Source organism: Pelobates fuscus, chromosome 3 (assembly GCF_036172605.1).
Source record: "Pelobates fuscus isolate aPelFus1 chromosome 3, aPelFus1.pri, whole genome shotgun sequence".
Lineage (NCBI taxonomy): Eukaryota > Metazoa > Chordata > Amphibia > Anura > Pelobatidae > Pelobates > Pelobates fuscus.
Genome location: NC_086319.1, coordinates 235,210,343 through 235,237,517, shown reverse-complemented (window position 1 = coordinate 235,237,517; position 27,175 = coordinate 235,210,343). Strand labels below are relative to the sequence as shown.

General features: G+C 42.2%; 1 protein-coding gene across 1 annotated transcript in view; it reads left to right on the top strand.

Moving 5' to 3' along the window:
* Nucleotides 1–27,175, top strand: part of MCM10 (minichromosome maintenance 10 replication initiation factor) — a 42,288-nt gene that overhangs the window by 4,831 nt on the left and 10,282 nt on the right. Inside the window, exons 3-15 of the mRNA XM_063445453.1 lie at nucleotides 454–762; nucleotides 1,046–1,168; nucleotides 8,535–8,678; nucleotides 12,045–12,207; nucleotides 12,799–12,964; nucleotides 13,444–13,611; nucleotides 14,089–14,205; nucleotides 14,753–14,949; nucleotides 16,588–16,688; nucleotides 16,811–16,924; nucleotides 25,935–26,049; nucleotides 26,217–26,436; nucleotides 26,910–27,051. Of these exons, the coding sequence (XP_063301523.1) occupies nucleotides 454–762; nucleotides 1,046–1,168; nucleotides 8,535–8,678; nucleotides 12,045–12,207; nucleotides 12,799–12,964; nucleotides 13,444–13,611; nucleotides 14,089–14,205; nucleotides 14,753–14,949; nucleotides 16,588–16,688; nucleotides 16,811–16,924; nucleotides 25,935–26,049; nucleotides 26,217–26,436; nucleotides 26,910–27,051 (2,079 nt within the window). The remainder of the gene's footprint in view (nucleotides 1–453; nucleotides 763–1,045; nucleotides 1,169–8,534; nucleotides 8,679–12,044; nucleotides 12,208–12,798; nucleotides 12,965–13,443; nucleotides 13,612–14,088; nucleotides 14,206–14,752; nucleotides 14,950–16,587; nucleotides 16,689–16,810; nucleotides 16,925–25,934; nucleotides 26,050–26,216; nucleotides 26,437–26,909; nucleotides 27,052–27,175) is intronic.

Sequence of the window (27,175 nt, the reverse complement as noted above, 5' to 3'; positions counted from 1 at the left end):
ATATTTTCCCAGACATATCCACGGCAGCACTGGCTATAGGGGGCAAAGCTAACACTATATAGTGCTACTGTGGGCAGAAAAGCAACTTATGGCAAGTAAGGATACATTTTCCAATTCATCGGTCATATTCACTGTAGCACTGATTATAGGGTTAGCTCCGCTATGATAAATTGTCTGCTGTCCTATCTTCATATATAGGATATTTTCTTGGGTTATATGTCTACTTTAAATTGTTTCTGCTGGTTAAGGAGAAAAAGATTTTGCTATAAAAAAATTAATAAATTAGGATTTTTCATATATTGCACAATATATAAAAAGGAGCAAATATAGAATTCTAATATTTAATTATTTTGTTTGTAAATTTAATTACAAGGTATGGACCTGTAATTTCCAACATAATTCAATGATTTGGGATAGGTAATACATTTTTAGAGCTATTTTTTATTTCTGTAGACGATGCTGATTTAGCGCTGTTAACATCCTTGTTGGAGGAAAATGAAGCTGCAGAGGGAAGCAGTACTGAGTATCCCAATGCTTCTAGTGATGAGTATGATGATATTTTTGATGGGGATGAGGATGGATCCTATCATGAAGGGGATAATCCATCTGAAGAGCAGGAGGTTAAGGGGGTGCAAGAAGATTTTGCAACCTTGTTTGGAGATATTCATGACATCGACGAGAAGCATTCAGAAGAAAATTTGCATGAAAATGAGAAGCAATTGTCATTCTCCACCCAAGAGAAATCAAAGCAAGAGCTGGAAGGTATTGTACGTTTTGAAAAAATACACAATTTTATGTTTTGTGAATTCTCTTATACCCAAATGAGCCAACTATTCTTGCATAAGAAGCTGCAACTTCTCCAACAAGCTAGTGATTTATGTTCTGTTCTTTTTGAGTATGTATTCGTAACTGATAAGTAAATTGAGGGACTAAAATAGTATGTCTTTTCAGCGGAGTATGCAGACTTTCCTTTTTACCTAATGTTTTAAATAAATATTTGTATAGAATCATTAATTTCTTGACTTTTTATTATTTTTTTTGTCAGATGAGTTAAAGAAAATGCAAGAGCAAATGCAAAAGTTGCAGGAAAAGTTAAAACACACTGCACTTGCACAGTCACCAAGCTCTGTTGCTCCAAGAAAGTCACCAGTCAATAATATGAAATCAGGTAAGTTAGGCTGATCACAAAGTTATGTGAACCATTATGTTTTAGTATTTTACAAATATACATAGCTTCTTGCAGCAGAGAAAAGTGTTTTAGGGTGGAGAGGGAATACTTAATATTAAACAGTTACTTTCCAGGATGTTTATTTTTCCTATCCCTATAGTTAACAAATATGTATTGGTGAAGTGTGAACAATTTAAATGTAGACATCCACATCTCTTTCCTGCAAATGAAAGCCTTCATATTGGCTTCCTTCAAAAAGCAGATGTGGTCATGGGGGTTGGAGTAACTCTTCAACTGCACCTATCACAACTGGGCCTATTACTGCCTTCACTCTCCACATCCTTTCTAGGTTTTCTTTTGGTCCTCGGTATTTGTCCTCTTCATTTTCCTACTTCTTGCTGTTATGGTTGCTAGGTATTTCCACATCCACCACCACTGCAGTCTACCATTCCGTGTCTACCCCCACCCCCGGGTTGGTTGGCAAGTACTTTCTTGTCTATCTGGATATGGAAGACCCACAGGATCGTAGCCCTGTCATTTATTAGTGGCAATTGTGAAGCATTAGCATGTTCTGCAGTGCTATACAATTGGAGAAAATACACGTTGCAGTATAGACAAACACAAAAGGTGCAACTACCCTTTGTTGTGTCCAGCCCATATTCTTTGCAGATATCTCAGTACACATTTCCTAACCTTAATTGTGCTGCTCAGTGTATGCTGTCCATGCTAACATCTTGCGCCCTGCTACTTTGCCCTGGATTGTCTCAGATGTCTCTTTGCACGCTCTGCACCTTGGGTCCTATCTGGTGTGGTAGAACCTCTCTTCTATTAATTACATGATTTTCCTATTACATGACGTTAAGTCATGGTTTTATTAACCCTGTAAGGACCAAACTTCTGGAATAAAAGGGAATCATGACATGTCACACATGTCGTGTCCTTAAGGGGTTAAAGACACAGATTATTGCATATCTTTCTTTACTGTCCACCAATAGCAGCAAAGTATAAAAAACAGAATGAAAAAATAATGCATACATAATAACATAGGCCACTCCCAGCGAAGTCACAGTAGGCACCACCCTCAGATCTCCCTCTTTCTTGAAGATGCGACACACCACAACAGAATAGGTCTGCAAAACAGGAAACCAGCAAACGAAATGTAGAAGGTCATCATTGAGAACACAGGACCATTTAATCCACAACATTAAACCAATTCGTAACATCCAAGGAACCGCTCCAACAAGATAATGCACTCCCAAGGTAGAAGAGACATCAACAGGAACGGATCATGCTGTGAAAACATAAAGAACAGTAACCCAAGGGTTAAATCAGTACCATGGACTAACATCAAGGCCAGAAGCATAATAGGCATAATCTACATCCCATAACGAGCAACAGCCCATCCCAAAACTCTAAACAGGTATAATCAAAACCAAACCTCATAAATACAATGCCCCACTTGCCATACCAACTAATCAAATCTCCTATAACAAACAATACGGGTGGGAAAAATAGAAAACAAACTGAGAAATTGCTTCATAACGGGTGGGACAATACTAGACTCTGTGTCTTTAATAAAATCATGTCTTTACATCATGTAATTTTATTACAAGACACAGAGGCTCATATTGCAAGTTTAAAGCTGCCCAACTCCCGCAGAAAACACATGAATAATAGGCCGAAAATAAAATTCCTGAAACGTTGATTCCCGTGACCAATCGGCCATCCTCATAAGGTCCTCCAGACGTGCGCTCGATGCCTAACAGAATGTGCTCCAAAAAAAACATTGATACAAGCTTGGTCCAAAATCCTTGTCAACCATCGGGACAACGTAGCGCTCGCAACTGGGGCAAAGGGGGAACGAAAAGACAAGAAAAGTTGAGATGTCGATGTGGAACGATGCGTCCTGGTACGATCTTCATATTTACATAAACACGTTACCGGGCATGAAGCCGCCGTCGAAGGGAAAGTTGGATACGATACCGACTTAATAGAAGTCCTAGTACGTCTGGAAATATCGAGTCGCACCCTCCGGACTGTATGATCTGGCATCAAAATCCAAAGCACGTGCATCCGACAAACTATTTTAGCCGACAACTGGCATAATGAGAGGTCCCGGTTAGGCCAGGCAGAGAGAAAAGACAGAAAAACAGAGACATCCCAAGTGGATAATTAACGCAGACGGGAGCCGCGTAGGAGTCGACATACTAAAGGTAACCCATATGAGCGTCTAGTTCCGGTAGCCCATGAGTCTCCAACAATAGTTTAGTCACTGAAACTCCTTGGACTTCCCAGGGTCCCCTGAAATCCACCACGCCATGAGGCATCCATCCACCAACAGAGAGTGACAACCACCTGCCGGCTCGCAAAGCAGGCCTGGGAAAGACCACAATAGCTTGGGACAATCTACCGATATCTCCAGAAGTTGAGGGAACCACGACTGCATCCACCAAAAAGGAGTCACAAGTGTCAGTTCAGTTTGTTGGCGTCGAACCCGAAGGAGCGTGTGTGGAATCATTGAGAACGGGAGAAATGTATACAGGAGACCCCCTTGCCAGTCTTGCAGGAAAGCGTTCACTGCCTTTGCTGGCGGGTTTGGTCTCCAGCTGAAAAACCATGGGAGCTGGGCGTTGAGCGTGAGGAAAAGAGGTGGATAACAAAAGGACTCCAGTGAGACGATACAGTTGAGAACACCTCCGCGTCCAATTTCCTGTCCCTGTTGTCCGAAAGATACTGTGACTTCCAATCCGCCTGGACATTGTGTAGGCCCGGTAGATATTCCGCTTGGACCACCAAATTCTGAGCTAGACAGAACTTCCAAAATATTCCCTGACTGGGTGCCGCCGACTGGGCGCCGCCCATATGGTTGACATACCTCACCGCCGAGATGTTGTCCATGCAGAATCGAATGCCCACGATTGTGCCTGGTCCCTCGTGAAACTCCGGATCGCGAATGAACCCACCAGAAATTCCAACACGCTAATGTGGAGCCGGGATTCGGAGTCCGACCAACCTCACCTTGACACACCTTCGCAGTGGGCACCAGTTTGTCCCTCCTTTCGCCATCCAGGGTAACCAAATCCACATAATATGCACCCTCTCCCAGATGAGCTATTTTCAACCTTTTTGAGTGCCCTGTAATGGAGAGTGGCCAGGAAAACTGCTTGCATAGACGAGGCCAGCAGGCCAATAAGCCGTGCCAAGTGACGCAGGGTGATCCTCGGACGGAGGAGCGCCCTGCGAAGTTCATTGCAAATCGTCCGATTCTTGGAGGACGGAAGGCTCAACGATTCCTCTTCTGAACCCACGAGGAAACCCAGAAATTCCATGCGCCTGGATGGGTTCTGGCAGGGTTTTTCCCAGTTGATGATAAACCGCAGATGACTAAGCAGGTCCAAGATCTATCGCAGATGGGCATGAGGATGGAGCGCTCCTGAGCCATGATCAGGATGTCGTCCAGGTAGACTAATAGGCGAACGCCTTGACTGTGGAGCCAGGCCATCACCAGGCGCAGCAGCTAAGTGAAGCACCAGGGCGCCGAGGAGAGACTAAAAGGAAGACATGTAAAGTGCCAATTTTCTGTCCTTCCAACGGAATTGAAGTAGATCTCGAAGTTTCGACTACCGACACAGGTACGCGTCCTTCAAATCTAGTTTCCCCAGCCAGTCTCCGTGCAAGAATAGGTCCATCAGAAGATGGATGCCCTCCATCTTGAAATGGCAGTAGTGTACCATAGCATTGAGCGAGTGCAAGTTGATGACAGGGCGTATTTGCCCACCTTTCTTTTGCACTAGGAATATATTGCTTAAGACCCCTTTGGAGTCCAGAGGGGCCAGCTCGATTGCCTCCTTGACAAGGAGAGCAGACAATTCCTTGTCGATCAACCTGCGGTCTCTGAGTGAGAAGCAGATCGGACAAGGGAGTTGGAATATCGCATAGGCGTGCTCACGAGTTCTATATGAAAACCTTGAACCATGTCAAGTACCCACATGTCTGAAGTAATTGTTGACCAAACTGGGAAAAAATGACGAAGCCTGCCCCCTACACAAACATGAGAAAAAATTTGAGGTGTATGTAAACTTACCGTATAGGCGTCTTGAGCTGGTTTGTCCACGGAAACATCTCGACCGCCGTGGTCGACCTGGTCATGGGAAGAGGGGGGACCGGGTCCTTGTCTCCTGGAAATTGGAGCAGTGCTGGTGCCCAAGGTAGCGGGGGGCCCCCCTCAGGGCTCGTGGGGTATCCATCTTCTCAGTGGTTGGTGAAAAGGAAGGCAAAACCAGAAAGAAAAACTGTCTCCAACCTGCGAACCCGGCTAAAAACCTTTACCGAACGCTTCGTTCGCGAGCCAAACCTGTCCAGTAAGTCAAAACACGCGAACGGGTAAAATCAGACGAACGTGCGGTTACAAGTCTGCAAACGTGAAATAGCGTACGTGGCTGTGAAACAAGCGGTTCATGCGTTCGTTCAAGCAAACTGCTAAACGCCAATCCCACACTGGTCGCACAGAGCCAAAAAGGGTGCCAAAACAGTCCAGGACTTTTAGGGAGCCCCAGAAACATGGGGAAAAACACAGGGGCACCAAAAAAAAACTGAGCAGGACAAGACAAAGGCAGAAAAAACTGACAGCAGGTACCAAAAGAGAAAAAACGCAAGTATAGATGAAAGAAAAATGAGACAGGATAGGGGTACAACAAAAGACCCCCCCAAGCAGGTAAAAAGAGAGCCTTCAGCTGGTCTGGGACCCCGAATCTACCAGAAACATAGTGAATAAAAAATGAAAATGCATGTAATATAACAGCAAATGCCAACAAATTACAAAACTAGCAAAAAACCCACAGAACAGAGAAAATTATGTACCGTATATACTCGAGTATAAGACGAGTTTTTCAGCACATTTTTTGTGCTGAAAAACACTCACTCGTCTTATACTCGAGTCAGTTGTCTGTATTATGGCAATTTTCATTGCCATAATACAGACAAGGACCGGGGGCTGTCAGGAAGCTGTAACTTACCTTCACCGCAGCTCCTGTCAGCTCCCTTCTCTCTCCTCCGTCCGTGCAGCTCCCAGGTCAGCTTCCTCTGCAACTCTCGCGAGAGCCACGGGTTACCGTGGCAACGCTCTGCGCGGCCGCGAGAGTTGCAGAGGAAGCTGACCTGGGAGCTGCACGGACGGAGGAGAGAGAAGGGAGCTGACAGGAGCTGCGGTGAAGGTAAGTTACAGCTTCCTGACAGCCCCCCTCCTACAGCCCATCCACTGGACCACCAGGGAGTGAGAGCCCCCCTCCCTGGCCAGCTAACAAGCAGGGAGGGGGGACGAAAAAAAAAATAAATAATAATAATAAAAATAATAACAACATTAAAAAATATATATATTGCAATAATAATTGATAAAAATGCCCACCCCTACCAATGCTCTGCACTCATACACACACTCATACACACACTCATACACACACTCATACACACACTGCACTGCATTCATTATATACACACTGCATTCATACATACACACATACACACACTGCATTCACACTGCACTCATACACACACTGCACTGCATTCATTATATACACACTGCACTCACACACTGCACTCATACACACACTGCACTGCATTCATTATATACACACTGCACTGCATTCATTATATACACACTGCATACACACTGCACTCATACACACTGCATTTATTATATACACACTGCACTCATATACACACACTGCACTGCATTCATTATATACACACTGCATACACACTGCACTGCATTCATTATACACACACTGCACTCATATACACGCACTGCACTCCATTCATTATATACACACTGCATTCATACACACACTGCATACACACACAGCATTCATATACACATTGCATTCATACACACACACACTGCATTCATTATATACACACACTGTAAATAAATATTAAATTAATATAATTTTTTTAGGATCTAATTTTATTTAGAAATTTACCAGTAGCTGCTGCATTTTCCACCCTAGTCTTATACTCGAGTCAATAAGTTTTCCCAGTTTTTTGGGGTAAAATTAGGGGCCTCGGCTTATATTCGGGTCGGCTTATACTCGAGTATATACGGTACTTATTTGATTGGAGCAGCAAAGAAAGAGGGAGATCTGAGGGTGGTGCCTATTATACTGGGACTTGGCTGGGAGTGGCCTATGTTATTATGTATGCATTATTTTTTTCATTCTGTTTAGTATTCTTTGCTGCTATTGGTGAACAGTAAAGAAAGGGTTATGCAATATGAGCCTCCGTGTCAATACGTTCCTTCTGGGTTTTATACAGTATACCTTTTTTGTTATATTCCGTGTCAATACTATCTTTCAGTCCTGCTTTTTCCAGCCACTGGTACTATTTGCTAATGTGAGCCACCGTATAGTATTTTAGTGACAAGACTATGCAGAAATGATTAATGGTAGCCTTCTGATATTGGCTTTTTTTTTTTTTTTTTTTTTTTTAAATCTAGCTAGATAGTGTACCATCACTCAGTTTCTAAGCTTATGTGCTCTCCAAGGACCGGTGTTTAGGGAGATACCCTAGTACTTGAGATCATTCTAATTTAACTTTTTGTTTTTAAATATATTTACCAGAGTGATTATTTTAACAGATTTTTATAATCCCCTTCTATAGGAAAATGTTGTATAATTCTGTTATTGAACCCTTTTTGTTACATGTTTTGCTATATACATATATTAGTAGATTGCTACATTGGGGTGCTTCATTCTTATACATATCTAATCAGCTTGGTGATCTCTTTTCTAGTTGATGCTATTTGGTATGTTTCTGTCCTAGTCAGTGTAGTGAATGGTGAGTTACTGGCTGAGAGCATTAGTTGACAGCTCTCAACCTATCCGTGGTAGATCTACCACTGATTGGCTGCAGTCTGTGCGTCCTAAACCTGAAAATTCAAAAACCAGATGCTGCCAGTGGGGAGCTGAAATCGCAGCTGGAGGCAAATTTGGGTTTAAACTGTTCAAGAACGGTTTAACACCTCGAGGTAAGAGTGCCTCGTTTTAGATGAAGTTGTTTTGGTACCTGACGTGTCTCTTTAGTGATGAGCTCTTTTATAGCTTTTATCAACTACGTATTAATGTCTATGTATTTAGAATGCAGTGTCATAAATCTCCCTGTTTTTGTAATGGTCGGGTATCCCAATACTTTTGTCCATATAGTGTGTGTACGTGTATAAAACATCAATCTATCTTCATGTGCAATGACCAAAAAAGTGTGTAGGTATGTTTTTATATGGGAACTGTCATTTCTCTTGAAATTATACCACAGAAGAAAATAATAAATCACCTGTAACTTAACCTTAATATGTATTTTTTTTTTTCTCCTCCAGTACCAAGATCACAGAGCAACCACTTAAAAGATAGAAATAGTCGAATTGTGCAGGAATCCAGCACCTTTGGTGCCCAGCTTAACAGCCCACCGACACCTAAAACACAATCACAGGACACTGTTAAAAGAAAACTGCATGTCTCAGGTAACCTCAATCCCATATTTCAAGCATATATGGTTATTCTCATGCTCTTAATTTGAGCATTGAGAACTGAGCTATGATTGTTTGCTAAAAGGGTGTAATACCTAAGGGTATGATCCTAGTTTTACCATTTAAAGTTTTGTGATTTATTACACAAGGCTCTGTTTTTAATACACGGAGTTAAATAAATGGAATTTATAAAACTATTTTTAAAAAATCACAAGCTTAGTTTGACAAACAAATTCAGCTGTAGGTGCTGAGAGCTTTGCCTGCAAAATTTTACTCTAAAAGGAAATAGTATATGGTTGTGTAACAAGGCTTTTGGCTGTTGAGACATGTATCTTGCTTCTTTTGGTATATGGTGTTTTCTTTCCTCCCCCCATTTACTGTTATTGGCATTTATATAGCGCCAGCTTATTCCGCAGCATTTTACAATATTATAAAGGAGGAAATTTAACAATAAATACGACCATTATAAAATGTTACATGAACAATAGGCTGATGAAGACAATGCTCAAATGTAGATCTAGAGAAATTTGGTTATAAAAACTCAAGAAGGGCATCGAAGGGGATTGCAAATAAGCAACAAGATGGGAAAGGAGCAGAGCTAGAAGGTGAGAGTTGAGTGTAGCCCTTTACGAGAGAGCAAGAGACAGGTTTGTGAAATAGAAGCTACTCTGGGAGGTCATGAGCTTTTCTGAAGAGATGGGTTTTGAGGGACTTATTAAATGATTGAACACTAGGGAATAGTTTGATGGGGGTAGGCAGACTAGGGAAAGGAAGGCGCCACACACAAGAAGTCCTGCAAGTGGGAGTTAGCCGAAAGGGTGCGAGCATTGAGCAGTTGAAGGCCATCTGCTGTGGGGAGAAACAGAGAAAGGGTGTGCCTATGAATTAGTGAAGAAATTTAACAGGGTCTGGAATTAGAGCATTATATGTAATTGTTAGTATTTTGAAAAGATTCTTACAGGGTACAGGAAGCCTATATAATTGACAGAGGTGTGAGTGGAACATCAAACTCAGCCTAGTGGCAGCATTCATTACAAACTGTAGTAAGGCAGTATGGTTTCTGGTGAGGCAGTTAGGAAAGAATTAGTGTCATAAATTACTAGACCATAAGCAAGCTACTTGGCATCTTGCGTGGGCAATGTTTTTAAGGTGGAATCTGCAGGATGTGGCCACAGACTATATATAAAGACATACATGTGAGGCCAAATTTAAAGATGGTTCCAAGACAGAGAGCTTGGAAGGATGGGCTGATGCAAGTACCATGGAGAGAATCAGGGATTTTGCTGCGATTAGATCGTTAATTTAATCAGGTCTCAGTGGAGGAGGTGGAAACCAGATGGAAGAGGATCAAGGAGAGAGGTGGAGTTGCGGGTAAAGACAAATTGTTCCAGAATCTTTAACCCCTTAAGGACACATGACATGTCATGATTCCCTTTTATTCCAGTCGTTTGGTCCTTAAGGGGTTAATGAGGAAGGGAGCTGGAATATGGGAAGATAGTTGAAAAAGAGAATACTGGTCAATTGATGGCTTTTTAAGGACAGTTATTACAGTAGAATGTTTAAGGAAAGTGGGGAAAATGCCAGAAGAGCTTTTGACGTGTGATTAGAATTGCACAAGAAAGGGAAGAGAGATCTGATAAGGTGAGATGGTGTGCTATTAAGCGAACAAGTGTCTGGGTGAAAGGAAATAAGTGCAGTCACCTACCTGTTCAGTAGCCGGGGAGAAACCTAAAAAGTAGGAAAGGCACGGCCCAAGTGCGGTTGAGAGAGGAGCGAACGGGAGAGCATTCTTTCCTTAACTGGTTAATCTTGTCCCAAAAATAGCACGCACAGCAGGGCAAGGAAGAGCGTAAAGGTATCCAAGAGGCCCCCTGAGACTGTGGGAACATTAATGAGGAAAAGTATGATTGTTTGGAAAGGGTGAAGGTTGCGCTGTAGAAACACTAGATGAATTTGTAATTGAGAAAGTCAAGACAAGGTGTGATACTTCTTCCACCAGGGTTCAGCTGAACCGGTAGCGGATCGACCTAGTATGCCACGTTTGGAGGCCTGTCCTGCTTGAGGTGTGTGTTTGGAGCGGGGCTGCAACGTCCAGGGCAGAGGTGATGGTAGCGTTATAGGCGTATATAGCCAGAGAGTGGACAGGAGAAAGTTTGGATGGAAGAGTTGAGAATGGACATCAACTGACAGTTGCTGGAGGTCAAGAGAATTCAGTTTCCTCCTAAGTTGAGGAGGACTAGGCTGAGAATGTTGAGTGAGGTAAAAGGTGGTGATCTTGTAAGAAATTGTGACCCTCTTACAAGGTTATTCTTTGGGGAACACAAATGCAAGTGTATAGAAAAATGTATTATTAATATTGACTTAGGTTACTGTTACAGATTTTAAAGGAATATATACAGTACACATTATAAACATATCCAGTCCATACCAATAGAGACCATGGCGCTGCGCTCTTCTCCCCAAGAGAAGACTGATACCTTTGCAGCCCTGACTAGATACTTTTGCAGCCCTTTCCCTCTCAAAAATGTTTCCAGAGTTCTGTCTACACACATTTTTCTCTTTGATCTCTTCCCTCTTGCTATACTAGAACATTCTGTAAGAAGTGACCTGTTAGGGTGAGTTTCTGGGTAGGTTGGGAGCAGGCCTCGTCTGCTTTTAGAGACAGGATGGCTTGGGAAAACATACATGCATGGTTACAGAAAGAGGTTAATTACTCTGATGTTCTAATCTCCTGATAACATGACTCGTGCAACCTTTTATATTTTAATATGTACACAATATTTCTTGCATATCGGTAACACTGGAAAGGCTTCAAAGAAGAATAAAGATCGGGGAGGGCAAGTGGGTGGAGGTTTGAAGGAGCAGTGGGGTGAAAGCAGAAACCCTACTCCACCACCCCTACTGTCTAATTGTCTAGTGGTGTGAGTTAATTGAAAACCACCACAGGATGAGGTATGGGTAACGGAGAGAGCTGCAATGTTTCAGTTAATGCCACTAAGTTTAGGTAATGCAAGATGAATAAGTCATGGACAGCAGTTGATTTGGTGATGTTGCACACAGAGCTTGCATTCCAGGGAAAAGTGAAAGAGAGGACTTAAAGGGAGAGTTAAATATGATGTGGGTATACAATTGGTGTGGTTTCTGGTGTCAGGGTTTGGAGAGGCATCACCAGCTGCCTGGAGCAGAAAGATAGAAGGTGGGAATAAGATTTAAATGTTTGGCGTTAGAGCTTGTATTTGCGGGCTTTGGATGGAGTTAGTGGGTAGTATTGATGAAAACGAGAGATTTATTGTTCCATGCCATTCTATAAATTTCACTTTCTATAGCTTAATTGTGTAAGTATCTTTTTGCATCTTGCAGAAAATAAATCTCCTCCTGAGAAAAAAACACCCACAATGCGTCAGCCTGAAAAACCACCTACTAGGCCAAGCACTGTGACCGGAACGCATCATCAAGGGGCTGCTGCAAAATCCCCTGTTAGTCAACAAGTGTCTGTTGAGACATTTTCTGGCCTCAGACTCAGGTACAGCGAATATATTTTTGTTTCTTTGCATCTTTAAAGGGATGCTTTAGGCACTTTAACGACTTCTTCTCATTGAAGTAGTTACCGTGTCTGGAGTCTCCTGGCGCTCTCCTTCCATTCAGTGTTTAACAGTTTTTAATACTATAAGAGTTCCCAGCAGCCCATTTCCTCTATGTTGCTGGGGCTAATGAGGATGCAACAGCCTAAGCAGCAATGGGTGGCTGTGACAGCCCATCACAGTGCCCATTCAGGCATCGGTAAGGCTAGACGGAAGTGTGTAATCACTGCTTTAGCCACACCTCCAGTGAAGGCAAAACTATGGGAAGTCAGGGAGCCTCGCTTAGTATTAAACTGCTCGAAAATGGTTTTATAATGAATGGAAGGACAAAGCTGTGGGACTCCAGGCAGTATAACACCACAATACATATGAGATTGGACATCCGGTTGTATTATTTTATGACTAATTTTAAGAGCTGTTTGTTTCTGGGAATTTGTGCTTGGTCTATTAGTGTTTTTTGCATGTTATGAGTAGTTATGTGTTTTGTATATGTTAAAATTAATATATGTAGACTATCCTCTTTATCTCTGTAGGAGACCAAAGGTGTCATCTGTAGAAATGGAGCGTAAAATGAATGGACGAAAGCTGATAAAACTATCTCAGTTACAGAGCAAGATCACTACAGAAAAACTTGAGGATGTGGATTGGGTTACATTTGGTGTGATAATAAAGAAAATTACACCGCAAAGTACAAATAATGTAAGATGTTTGTGTGATTGTGTCTCTAATATATGCATTTATATATATCTCTTGTGTTTGAGCAAAATTTGTATACTTAATTTGCTCTTACACTTTGCTGTTCTAATAGGACTCCTAATAATACTGTTTCTAGTTATGAGCTGTATTTTTAAACACAATGGAGAATATAAGAATATAACAAGACTATATACGCGTTTGTTAATTTCTATTGGTCCACGCTCATCAACTGTAGGGTGTTTTTATTTTCTCTCCCCCGCTCTCCCCCCCCCCCCCCCCCTCTCCTTTCGAGTCATTCTTATTAAAAGTGAATATTTTTGACATGCTGGCAGAATACCACCAAAGAAGGTCTCTGATGTGTGCTCTCCCTTAGCTTAATATGTTTTAAAAGCCAGAGTTTATTTCCAGTATGTGCAAACATTGCCCTTAGTTTGTGCTAAACCAACTGAGAAATAAAAACATTTTTCATATTTCTTTTTTAGGGGAAAACATTTAGCATTTGGAGACTGAATGACTTGAAAAGTCTAGATTCGTATGTTTCGCTCTTTTTATTTGGTGATGTCCATAAAGAACACTGGAAAACAGATCAGGGAACTGTTATTGGCATACTAAACGCTACTCTTATGAAGCCAAAAGAGGGATCAGATGAGGTAAGTTTATTAATTGCTGTTTTATGAATGGGTATCCAGTGATCAGCTGAGAGCATTGGTTTATGCTCTAAGCTTAGCAGCGCCAAGTTTGATGCTTAAAGATTGAAGCCTTGGACCCTTGGTGGAAGTAGCTGGGTAGAACAAACCAGCTCGGTGCTTGCATGTTTGGGGTCAAACTGTTTGTAAATGTTTTAACCCTTTAGTTTAAGGTAAGACTGTGCCTAGGATCTCTTGACTTCATAACTTAATAAATATGAAGCTGCTATGGTACCCATATCCATCCCTCAACTTTCAGTTGTGGTCTTATATGTAACCATGGTTATTGTAACTGAATAAGGAAATACATAGAGTATTGAAATACACCCATAAGTTCCACGTCTATTTTGTTTCTAGCTCCTCCCTTTCAAATCCTACCAAATCCAGTGTCCTCCTTAAACCTGTTGTCTGATTGCATTTTACATTTTGTTTTCACACTAGATTTGTTTTTCTGTTGATAATCCTCAAAAGATATTACTGTTGGGTGAAGCAATGGATTTAGGAACCTGTAAGTCCCGCAAAAAGAATGGCGAGCCTTGTACACAAATGGTCAACCTGGTCAGTAAAATAGTCTTCCTATATGTGGTTTTATCATCACACACTTTGTGACGTGTTTGTTTTTATTTACCAATTAACCTTGTTTTTTCCGGTTTCCTTTTTGCTTAGTGTGCAGATCTTAGATTAAAAGCACATGACTACTATTGGTCCTTATTTGGGGCAAAGTGTCTTCAAACACGAATAATACCAACCTTGTTGGGGCACTGCATTTTTCCTTTGGTTGTTCGTAGTGGTTATTATTGTATGATCCCACATACATAGCATTGTCAGTTTTGTAGTTGCAGTTTTCCAGCCAGTAATATCATGTACAATTGTCCAGTATTTTAACTGTTAACCCACCTGCCATTAATCCTTCGTATTGATGTTGCAACCACTAGTTTAACATTTGTTGAATTTCAGAGAACCAATATATTCTACTCATTTATTTTTGCATTTGTGTGGACTACATTCGGGAAACTAGTAGGCTGGTCTTAAATGTAACCATGCTCTTCCAAGTACCTGTTAAATGTTTTATTATATGGACATTGATTTTTATGCTTTGCCTTAGAACGACTGTGAGTACTGCCAGTATCATGTGCAAGCTCAGTACAAGAAGATCAGTGCAAAGAGAGCAGACTTGCAATCCAGTTATTCAGGCCATGTCCCCAAGAAAAAGGCTAAAGGTGGAAACAGCTTAAAAGAGCGCCTTTGTCACAGCGGTTTTCACTATGGGGGCATGTCTTCCATGGCATATGGAGCTACAATGTGAGTAACGTTCAATTAAGAAGGAATGCGCAGTGTACCAATGATAAGGTTATGATGTCCACATGGAATGGTGTGGACAATAGTTGTTGCAGAACCTCTAAGAAGTGATCGTAGGTACCCTTCTGTGTGTTGAAAATCAGGCACTTTGCTTATTTTGAGTTCTTCTGAGTTAGATTGGGTGTTAGAGGGAGCAGTTTGGAGGATCTCTTTATGTACCTTTCCTTATGGGGTGATGATTATAACCAATCCGTATAGCAGAGGTTTATTTGTTAATTATCTGTATTGTTTATGGTGCTCCTAGAGTAATTTGTCAAACCGTTTTTAGAATGGTATGACCACTTACCTGGATCCTGATGGGCAGCCACTGCTCTGCTTACAGATTCTTCTTGCTGAGGGCTAGGATCTTCTCCTAGTTCCATTAAGCAAATCAGGGCTGCTCTAATTGACTGAGTTCTGTCAGTGAGCTTGGTCCTTTTTCAGCTCAGTGGTAACCAACATGCTTCGGGCACCCATGGGACCGAGGTAAGTTATCCAGCAGTTCTAAAACTATTTGACAAATGACACTGTGAGGGAGCCAGGGCACTCCTGGCACTCTAATCACTATGGTGGACTGTAGTGGTTATTGTGCTTAAAATGTTCATTTTAAAGGCCTTTCTAATATATGATTTAATATGCAGCTGATGTATCGGATGGAGTATACTTGGAGCTAAATATGTTGAAGATTAATATTAAAGTAGTTTTGACCTAAAAAAAAATGTGAGTGCAGGGATTTTCTGGTGGTGTTCGTATCATGAAAAATTGTTGGTTTGTTACCATTCTGTTAATTGGGATGTGACAGATGGGTTTGCAGAAAGTGCACAGACTTCTTAAAATACTTGTTGTTGAATGTCTAGTAAAAAGTTGAGAAGCGCACAATTCTGAAGCATTACTGTAACTAGTGCTTCATATTCACTAAAGTGGGAATTGTCAGGAATTCAAAGGGAATTTTACATTTAGAGTGATTTTGAAGTGGTGATGGTGCCTGGAGTCACTATGAAACACTTCACATAAGAAAAAATAATCGCTTTGCAGTCCAAGGTGTAATTCCACCTCTGGCAGCTTCATGTCTGGGCTCACTAATATATATTCTGTACAAAATTGGCTTCTGACAGTCCATGCCGCACAGCTGACCTTTCCTTTCCTTGCTGGCCATGTCCTCCCCTCAGTCCCTACTCCACGGCAAAAGTGGGGATGATGTCGGCAGGGGAAGGTCAGGTTGCAGGGAGAACTTTGCCTCATTGCTGGCACAAAATTAAGTGAAGGGAGGTGATTTTGCATAGAGGGACCCAGCTAGGAAATGTTACTCCAACCAAAACCAAGGTAAAATAGCTAGACTGGAGAATTTTTTTCCAATTTAGCTATTTTGGCTTTAAATGTATTCTCAGTTCCTGTCGATTCTCCTTTTTATTGAATACCACTTATAGTTTCATTGCATATCCGGTAATCAAATACCACTACATAACTGCAAATCCTGAAAAGGCAGAACAATCCTAGGAAAATATTTTGTATTAAAAAAAACAGTGGGATGCAATGAAAATACGATGGGATTATTTTGTGAGCGGTTTGAGAGATTGTGCTTAACTGGTTTTCCTTTTTTAGTGCATCTGCTGCAGCTCCTAAAAAAACTGTGCAGACAACTCTTTCCAACATGGTTGTTAAGGGTGCAGAGGCGATTGCATTACAAGCAAGGCAAAAAATTGGTATGTATTTACATATACATTCTTGTATTGACTGTGAATTTGAAGGTTTCCTGTTAAGCAGTACACCTAGTAATATGGATAATTGTGCATTAAAGCTTTGTTTCTTATTGTATGTATTTTAGCTGCAGCTAAGCAAGCCGCTGTGCCATGCTCTGACGCTTTTAAGGACTTATTGAGTGCACCCACACCAGGAGCGCTCAATCTGAAAAGGCATTTATCCAGCACACCATCACAAGGTAAGTATCCCCAACATGGAATGCTTTGCAGAGTTGTCACTGGCAGGTTGACGTTAAAATAAAAAGGTAGATGGTGGAACTGCATATATTTCCAGTTTGTCTGGATGGATTATTATTTTTTTTTTTTTCAATTCTTTATTTAAATGTCGACAGGCACATTGCACAACAGTACATTCGGCCTACGCAGAGGCCTAGTCATCGGGCATGTCTTGATAGGTGTTTACAGAAAGGAAAAATATGTTAGTGCAAATAATGATACCTTTCAGGAGGCTTGCGCAGAAGCCGTTGAGGCGTATTATCTTGCTGTGCCAAGTCGATGTTTTTACATATTGTCTCAATAAACAGGTTAATGTGTACATTGGAAAAAAAGCATATAGAAAAATAGAGAAATAAAGATATCAAATAAAGTATAAAATATAAAACTGTGGGTATGTCCTGCTGCGTTACCCTCGTTTGCACAAGTGGAAGTTTGTCTGTGATTTATCATGTTATATGTCGTATTGTTCCCAGAGTGCCCATGTTTTTTGGAAAGTGGCGCTAGTGTTGCGGACCTGTGCGGTCAACTTGTCCAAGTAATTGTCCCTAATTTTGGAGATTACTAGGGAGATCGGGGGTACTTCGTGTTTAATCCAATATTGTGCTAATGCTCTGCGAGCTGCTAAGTTAAGCATATTCAGTAGTCTTTGGTCATGTTTGTCTAGTCCCTCTGGCCGTGATAGTAAACACGCCCAGGGGTCTGGCGTTATCCGCCGTTGTAGGATATTTGAAGTCAGGTCTGCTATATTACCCCAATATATCTTAACCCTGGCACAATGCCACCACATGTGGATGTATGTACCCTTTTCTCCACATAGCCTCCAGCAGGTGTCCGTGGGGCTTAGTTGCATGTGACATTGCTTGACAGGGGTCGTGTACCACCATAGTAGTATTTTGTATGCTTGTTCCTGGAGGGCCGTGCAAATGGATACTTTCGCATTCGCCTCCCAGATATCTTGCCAATCTGTCCCCTCCAGCGTCTCACCCAGATCTGTCTCCCATTTGTCTGTGTATGTCTGCGTGCCCCAAGTCCCTGATTCTAGGCATATGGGGTTGTAGAGTAGTGAGATTAGTTTGGTTGGCATACGTTCTTGCAAGCATATTCGTTCAAAGAACGTAGTCGGTTTGGCGTTTGCCGTTCTGACTTCTTTAGTCTGTGCAAAATCTCGTATCTTCACATATCTAAAGAAGTCACTTGTTTTTAGCGGGGCCAGGGTTTGCAAGTGTTGGTAGGGTACTAGTTGGTTGTTTATGTACAGGTGTGTGTAACGCTGTAGGCCTGTGGCTTCTAGGCCGTGGAAGTCTTGTGCCCTCAGTCCAGGTGGGAATGCTCTATTGCGCAGGACCGGGGTCATTGAGGATGGTAGATCTGTGAATTTAAGTTTCCGTGCGACTCGGTCCCATAAGCTAATGGAGTTAAGGATGGCCGGGCATTCTGTCCGCAAGAGTACTCTGTGTTCTCTGGGCACCCAGATGTGGAACTGTGGTAGGTCTGCTCCAGTCATGAGAGATTCTATGTCCACCCATCTGCGTTGTTTTTTCGGGCAGTGCCAGTGGGCTATTTGAGCCACTTGGGCAGCGGTGTAGTAGTGATGCAGGTGGGGCATACCCAAGCCTCCTCTCCATTTGGGATTGTATAATATTGCCTTGGCTATTCTGGGTCGCCTTCTTTGCCATATAAAGGCATCTATAGCTTTTTGTATATCGGCTAGGTCGCTCTTGGTGACCCGGACCGGGAGCGCTTGGAAAAGGAATAGCAGTCGTGGCAGTATGTTCATTTTTACTGAGTGTAGACGGCCGAGCCACGTAATTGGCTTGTCTGTCCAGTTGCCTAAGTCCGTTTTAAGTCTATTGAGTAGTGGTGTGTAGTTGTATTGGAATAACAATTTGTGGTCTGCTGTTAGTCTAACGCCTAGATATGTGAGCGTGGTTGCATTTGTTTTGATGTGGTACGTTTGTCTTATGTGTTGTATCTCGTGATCTGGTATGTGGAATGGCAATGCTGTTGACTTGGTGAGGTTGACTTTGTACCCGGCTATGTCTCCGTACGTTTGTAGTAGTTTTTCTAGATTCGCCATTGAGGGAATCGGTGCCGTGAGTGTAAGGAGTATATAGTCTGCATATGCTGCGGTTTTAAATTGCTCCCCCCCAATTTGCACCCCTTTAATATTTGGGTCAGTTCTGATTAGATGTAGGAGTAGCTCTAGAACGATCGCGAATAGTAGCGGTGATAAGGGGCATCCCTGTCTCGTTCCATTGCTCACTCGGAACGGTGTCTTCGGGGCGCCTGTTATTATGGTCTGTGCCTGAAGGTCTGTGTATAGTGCTTTTATTGCTGTGATGTATGGGTCAGGGAAGCCTTGCTTTTGTAGTAGGTGGAACAGAAAGGACCATTGAACCCTGTCAAAGGCCTTTTCGGCGTCAAGGGAGAGAGCCAGGGATGGTGACTTGGAGTTTGACATGAGCCACATCAGATCGGCGCCTCTGCGCGTATTCTCGTAAAGTTGGCGTCCTGGCATGAAGCCGACCTGGTCTGGGTGTATCAATTTAGGAAGTAATGGGGTTAGCCTTTTCGCGAATATTTTTAAGTCAGTGTTTAGTGGCTAGTGTACCGTCTTTGTCGGGTTTGGGGAGTAGGATTATGTTGGCATTGGCCATGTCGCGGTCCGGAGTACCTCCTTGGAGGAAATGGTTGCATAATCTGGTGAGGTAGGGTGCTAATTCTGCCTTATATTTTTTGTAGTAGCTCATATCGTAGCCGTCTGGGCCCGGTGCTTTTGTGACCTTTGAGGGCAGATATCGCTGATTCTACCTCCTCCTGTGTGACGGGGCTCTCCAGTGTGTTGGCCTCTGCTGTGGTCACCTGGGGCAAGTTTATTTGGGATAGGAATTCTGTTATGCGAGTGATATATTGGGCCTGGGCGTCCCCTTCTCGTGGGGTGTGGTTGTATAGCTTCTGAAAGTACTCTGTGAATGCTTTGTTAATGTCTTTAGGAGTGTGAACTAGTTCGTTGGCTGTGTTTCGTAGTGTGGTTATGGGCTTATGTCCTTGTCTGGGTCGTAGAGTCCGTGCTAGTAGGGTGTCCATCTTGTTAGCTTTTTCATAGAAAAAGCGCTTTGACCAGACTAAGGAGCGTGCTATGTCTGCTATGGTGTGCTCTTTGATGGCGTGGCGTACAGTCTGGAGTTTTGTATATGTGGTGGTGGTGGGGTTTTGCTTATGTTGTTGTTCAAGTTTCCGCATAGCAGTTTGCAGTTCTAGGAGGTGTTTAGTTTAGGTGATACTGCGACCGGGAAAAGGGGGGGGGGGGGGGGACCCCAATGTCCCATGTGCCCCATTTTGACTGGTAGTGTACCGCATGTTGGAGTACTCCGACAGAGGCAAGTACAATAGGCCTTAATATCCCCGCTATTCCCCTTGCCTCCGTGCGGGGGGCATGATAACTGCAACATATACAGCACACCGGCACAACCCAACAGAGGTAATCACATTACACATTGCAGGGTGCGAAACATTGAGTCCCTAGTAAATTGAGGTATTTAGGTATGGGCGATAAAAAAAAAAAATACAGTTTAACTGTCAGCGACAGCGTGTGAAGGCAGTTCAAGTGAGGCATTCTCCCATGTGGAACCAAGTCCCGGTTTATTGGGAGAATGTACCGAAGAGTGTTGTGAAGCGTCCGCTGAAGGTCTCAGGTGCGGCGGTCTGTAGTGGCTTTAGCGACTGTCCAGTCCGTGGGCAGCTCTTTGAGTCCAGGTAGTGGCTCTCCGGGCAGGGCAAAACCCCGTGGCGGTTCTATCTGGATGCTCCTCAAAAATCGTAGCGGATCTCCTCCCGGTTGCAGGGTGTAAGTAGCCCCGGCTTTAAACGCTACTAATTTAAAGGGGTGACCCCATGTGTACCTGATTTCACGCTCTTGAAGTAGCAGTGTTAGGGGTCTCCAGTTTCGCCTGCGTTGTAGCGTGGATGGGGAGAAGTCCTGGTACAAGGTAATAATGGTGTTTTGGTAGTTTAGTTCATTGGTTCTGGCAAATTTCATCACCGCTTCTTTTGTAGAATAGAAGTGAAAGCGGATGATGATGTCTCTCGGGGCCTGTCCCTCCGCTTTACGGGCTCGGAGCGCTCTGTGTGCTCGATCGATTGCCCAGTATGCATCCGTGATGTCTGGAATCAAATGCTTAAAATAGTGCTCCATTTTGCTTACTAGGTTTCCCTCTGTAGGTGATTCGGGGAGTCCCCTGAGCCGCACATTATTGCGCCTGGAGCAGTTGGCGAGGTCTTCCACAGTGAGTTCCAGTTCACAGATCTTTTGCTCCATTGCCCTGGAGTGTGAAACTGCGCTGTTATGGGCCTGTGAGACCTGGTCCATTTTTTCTTCCAGGGCCGCCGTCTGGGTGCCCAATGCCTGAATCTCCGCCTTGACTTCTCTCGTGCTGTTGGATATTTCCCTAGCTAGGAAGTTTTTCACCTCCTGTAGTTTAGCCAGGATATGTGTGGGGTCCCCTGGTTGTGTTTCGGGTAGATCGCTGCCCGTTGTGGAGGCCGGGGAAAGGGATCCATGCGGGCTGTGCTGGCGGCCATCTTGTGTGGCCTGTCTGCCTCGTGGAGTTGTCAGCATGTCTGCCACAGATTTGCCGATTTCTCTCCTTTCACCTTTTCGTTTCATGCTCTGCTTCGTGCCGGAGTGCATACCTGGCATTGTGGAGGGTATTGAGCCGGTTATTTGGCCTCGATGCTTATGGCTGGTGCCGGATTGAGCGTGGATTTAGCGGAGCTCTGGTACTATGCGCCCATCTCGGTCGGTATCCAGGCCACGCCCTGACTGGATGGATTATAATGTGCAATAATATATAGTAAATTTGTATGGACTTGTTAATAGTCTTGTTAATAGTATAGAGCTACTGTTGATCCTCTTACATATATGTACATTTGCAGACTATATAACAATAGTTTTACTTTCATATTTTGTATGTATTTCAATGGAGGGAAGGGGCTTTTGGTTTCATATGTACAATATGTTTAAGGGGATGTAGATTATTATTTTTTTAAAGGCATTTTTGTCTTTTCATTTTAAAACTTTTATCATGAGATGGTGGGGGAGTGAAAAATTTAAAAAACCTCCTATAGTTCATATTAAGTTACATATTTACCTGTTAAAATAATTCTTGTAATGTCTCATTTGCATCACATTCTATATTTTATGAATGTCTAGGAATTGTTGAGATCTTGTCATGAGTTCTCTTTGGAAATATTGTAGACGATCAATACATGGTTGTGTAGCAGTATTAACTATTTAACCCAGTGGTTTCCAAACTAGTCCTCAAGTCACGCCATGCCAGTCCAGGATTTGGGGATTACCCAGTTCTGTCAAGGTGTTTTCTCTATATTCTCGATTGGTAGCCGTGCCTTGAGGACTGGTTTAGGAACCATTGATTTACCCCTTCACTACCAAGCTGTGTGCAGAAAAAAAAACACCCACAGAATCCAAGTATTTGGGGTATCCTGGAAAGAAATGTTTAAATGTATTTCATTTCAGTATGCCTAGACAGCACATTTTTTAATATAAACAAAAATTAAAATTTTCTTTGGACACGAATGTTAAAATTGGTTTATTGGGTAGGTGCAGCGCTTCAGTAATCCTTGACAACGTAAATGTGGAGAGAACCAGAGAAGAAATAGTGTATTTTAAAACTCTAGTGGTGATAGGCAAGATAAAAGATGTGCATTCACACTTTCCTGGAGCTTCAATACCGCTCCAGTGTATGTGCCTGGGCGCAATAATCCCCGCCTATGGATCAAGTGCAGAGGTAATTCTTTGAATTATAGGTGTGGTAGGGGGGGTATCCTCATAAAAAGTAAACATGTAGAGCTATGAAGCAAGGGTAGGTAAAAACTATAAAATGTACACTCGCGTGCAATGGAGCCGTAAAACCTGGCTTCTCTGATGGCGCTTAAAGTGGTATGATCTCCACTCATGGATAAAGGTGTAAACATAAATTCTACCGTCCGCTTATATGTAGAGATAAACAAACAGAACCACCATAGTTTACACTGTAAAAAGGAGTGTAAGCAGAAATAAAGAAGTTAAACCTACTCACATGCTAAAGAGCAAGTTTGCTGAATCCAAAGCGTTTGGGTGGTATGATCCCCACCAGGGATATAGCTCCAAACAATCCAGCAGCAGCAAAGTTAGGTCTAATTACAAAAGTACTTTAATATTAAAAAAATTAATAAAAGTAATAAAATATAGAATAAAATAGTGATTTAAAAAAAGTTATAAACAATCCACTTAACGCGTTTCTCCTTGGATAGGCTTTATCAAAAGTGTTTCACCAGAGTTGTAAATATGTAATAGACTTGTCCTCATATAGTCTGTAATCCTCTACTATAGAATGGCCAAGTTTGTTCTCGGTTGTGTGTGTATGTTTTTATATAAAGGTTTGCATACCCTTGGAGAATTGGTAATAGATGTACCATTTTTAAAGAAAACATGAATGAGCATGCTAAACACATTTCTTTTATTTCCTATGGGATTCATATTCAACTGTAGGTTTTAACAGAATGGCACCATCATAAATCAAAACATGGCAACAAAGAAAAAAATTAAATGACCCCTGTTCAAAAGTTCTTAATACTGTGTATTGCCTCCTTTAGCATCAATGACAGCTTGCAGTATTTTGTAATAGTTGTCTATAAGGCCCCTAATTCTTGCAGATGGTATAGCTACCCATTTGTCTTGGCAAAATGCCTCCAGGTCATGCAAAGTCTTTGGAGTGGCTCAATGATCTTAGTCAGGAGACTGTTATAGCCACTCCAGAACAGTCACGCTTTTCTGCTGTAAACCCTGGAGGATCAACTTTCCCTTGTGCTTAGGGGCATTGTCATGCTATAAAGTTCAAGAGCGTCCCTTTTGCAGCCTTCATGTAGAAGAATGCAAAATCTCTGCCAGTATTTTCTGATAACATGCTGCATACATCTTGCCATCAATTTTCACAAGATTCCCCGTTCCTTTTAGTTGTGGCTGAAATCTCTCTCGGTTTACCTGACCTTGGCTTGGTATCAAGAGATCCCCAAATTATTTACTTCTTACAAAGTGATTGAACAGTACTGACTGCCATTTTCAAGGCTTTGGATATCATTTTTTTTTTTTTTTTTTTTTTATGTAATTCTTTATTTTTTGTTGTGCTTCGTTACAACAGGGATATGGTCATCAACAGATAAAAGTGATCATGAAAGTAGACATATCCAACGGTTAATGAATATAGAGGAAACTCCACAAAATCTGACAAAAGTAACACTGTGCTATGCTAGGGGAACCCTTAGAGCGAGAGAAATGTAAAACAGAGCATACGCATTGAGATTAGATTCAAGTGTAAGAAATGTGTAAGTAGTTGGATAAACCGCTTAGCAGGTGATGGAAGATAGATTCTGGAAGCCATCCCCATAGCATATTATGAGTGAGGAAACCCCCCTTCAGGCCTGGGTTTAGCTGATGCCGACTCTGCAGGGCTCCAGGCCTCTTAAGTCCCTTTGGGTCAGGATCATGCCTAGGTCCAATAAGGTGTGCTGTCGCCATGTGGAGAGGTGAGGGGCGCTTTTGTCGATTTGGATGGGGAGTTCCCGGCAACCTAGCGCCCTGTCTCCTACACCCCTCGGTTCAAGTGCAGGTGATTTTCTCTTGTGAGCTTTGACAGGTGGGAGTGTATTTAGAAGCAGCTCATGAGGTGGGCTACCATCCAGACCCTGCACGGCAGGTGCTTGCAGACGGCGGTTTAGTTTTACCCAAAGTTCTGTGAAGATCCTGTCCAGCGCGGACATGTGTGAGCCAGTGGCTCTGATGCGCACATGGAGACTGCCATCTTGGGTTGGTCGCTGTGCCTTCTGCTTGGTCAGACTGCAGTGCTGTGAAGCCCTGTTTAACAGGGATGCCTCCTAGGTGCAGACCGGGATAACCCCCACCGGTCCGGGGGCGTGGAGGGGGGACAGGGAGCTGAGGGTGATTATGGCAGCTCTCTGGGTGGTCCAGACGGGAGATCGGCCACCTCTCCACCTGTCAGTCCACCAGGCCACAGATCAATCTCTCTAACCGGTAGAGGTAAGGTAAGTAACGTTGCTTATATAGAGCTTGGGTACAGCTAAAGAGGTTTGGATGTTTTTGTGAATTGCTGATTAGTCAAGTTTTTAGTCATGAAAAACCGATGAGTGCCTTAAAGTCTGGAGCTCATTCAGGACACATCTGCCCGGCATGGCAGTCAGGCCCTGCCCCCTTTGGATATCTTTTTACATCTTTATAAAGTTCCATTACCTTGCAGGTCTTTTGACAGTTCTTTTCATCTAGCCTGCTCAGTGTATCCACGTGAGAGTTAAGAAACTCGTGACTATTTATACACGAATTACAATTTAAAAAGCCCCAGGTGTGAGAAATTAACCTTTAATTGCCATCTCAATCTGTGTGTCTCTAACAAGGCCAAACATTCAGGGCCATTTGGGTGATTTCTGTTATCATTCCAATTTAAAAAGGAGCCAAACAACTATTTGGTAATAAATGGCTTCATATGATCACTAGCCTTCCAGAATTATTATTTTTTTTTTTTTGCATGATCAGTTAAATTTTCAATATCCATGCCAAAATTTCACAATTTCTGCCACGGTATGCAAACTTTTGAATGCAACCCTCCCAGGCTTCTCAGGAAAGTCCCACTCCTGCTAATCTCAGCATTCTGCCTGCTTTGGTGTTGGTTGCATTAAGGATTAGATCAGGAGATGCTGTGTGCTGGATCTGAGCAGCTACTTGTTCCTCCCAATTGTCCAATAAGATTTTTAAAGTCACTTTAAATATAAGAGAGCTTTATTATTATTGTTTTAATATAAAACAAAAATGATACGATTTCTTTAGTATTTTTAGAAATAAAGCTTTTAATACTTGGGCAATATTTATCATAAATCTGTCATTTTATCTTACCCTCTCAACAGGCAACACAAAGCAAGGTTCATCTTTTCAATCTATATCTGCATCTGCACTCCTGAAACAGCAAAAGCAGCAGTTGCTGGAGGCAAGGAAGAAGAAGGCTGAGGAGATTCAGAAGAGGTATTTGTACACTCAACTGGCCTTAATAATTAAAGCATTTGCACATTAATTTCTGTTGGCTATGCAAGCCTTTCACTTGATCTTATATAATTACTGGGGTTTATTTATTTATTTTTTTTTTTTTTTAAACAAATGCATAGAGTGACGCTTTCCACTTTTGTTTCAAGGTTTCTTGATAGTACCTCTAGTTCAGAGCTCTCAAGTACGGTGGCGTCTACTGGGCCAAATTTGTTTCAGTCACCAAAACCAGCTGCAGAATTCCCTAATACACAGAAGGTTGCAACACCCAAGTTAGGTCGTGGTTTTTCACCTGGGGAAGATGTTCTTTTCTTTGACACCTCAACTCCCTCGGTCCCCAGGTTAAGTGCTCCTGCTGACGCTAAAAAGGTAAATGAATATTCTGTAAAGGTTGTTGGTTTGTTTTTCTTCTGTGTTTTTTTTTTTTTTTTTTTTTTTATAAAACATTGATACAAATTGACTTTTTTATTTTTACTATTTGATATTGCACAATTTCCTCATTTTCTATTTTAAAGATAGCTGTGACTATAGTTTGACTCAACGTCTCCCTGGCAGGCATATGCCAACTTGTATGATGTACACATATGTGATTTCAGTGGGATTGATTGCACTCACTGTTGCCCTAATCTCTTTACTGTGGCTTATTTAGTTTTTCTTGTGCACAAGAAGTCTTCAATGGAACATAAATACATAAGCAATGATATTTATAGTTTGAATTTACATAATGCATAAAGTTTGCAGCACCATGCACTGATACCTCTAAACGAGCCATTTCAGTTTAAACAATTTTCTAAAAATCAGAAAATGAATGTTGAAATATTGAATCTTACATATATTTATAGCTTGCAGCTATAAGGAAACTTCAAACGAAAGGACAGACTCTTAAGAAAGATGACCCAAATAGCCTGAAAAGACCACGTGCAAGTTCAACTGATATTGGGCAGGTGCTTCACAGAGTGGAAAACAACGTTGTGTCACCTGAAGGTAACTAGTCTGAATTGTAGAAATCTTTATGAATGGTAGGCAATATTTTGTACAAATAAAATTAGATCACACATACAGTTTATTTGCTTTTCAATGGGCTTGACCGTGGTGTCTATTCAACACT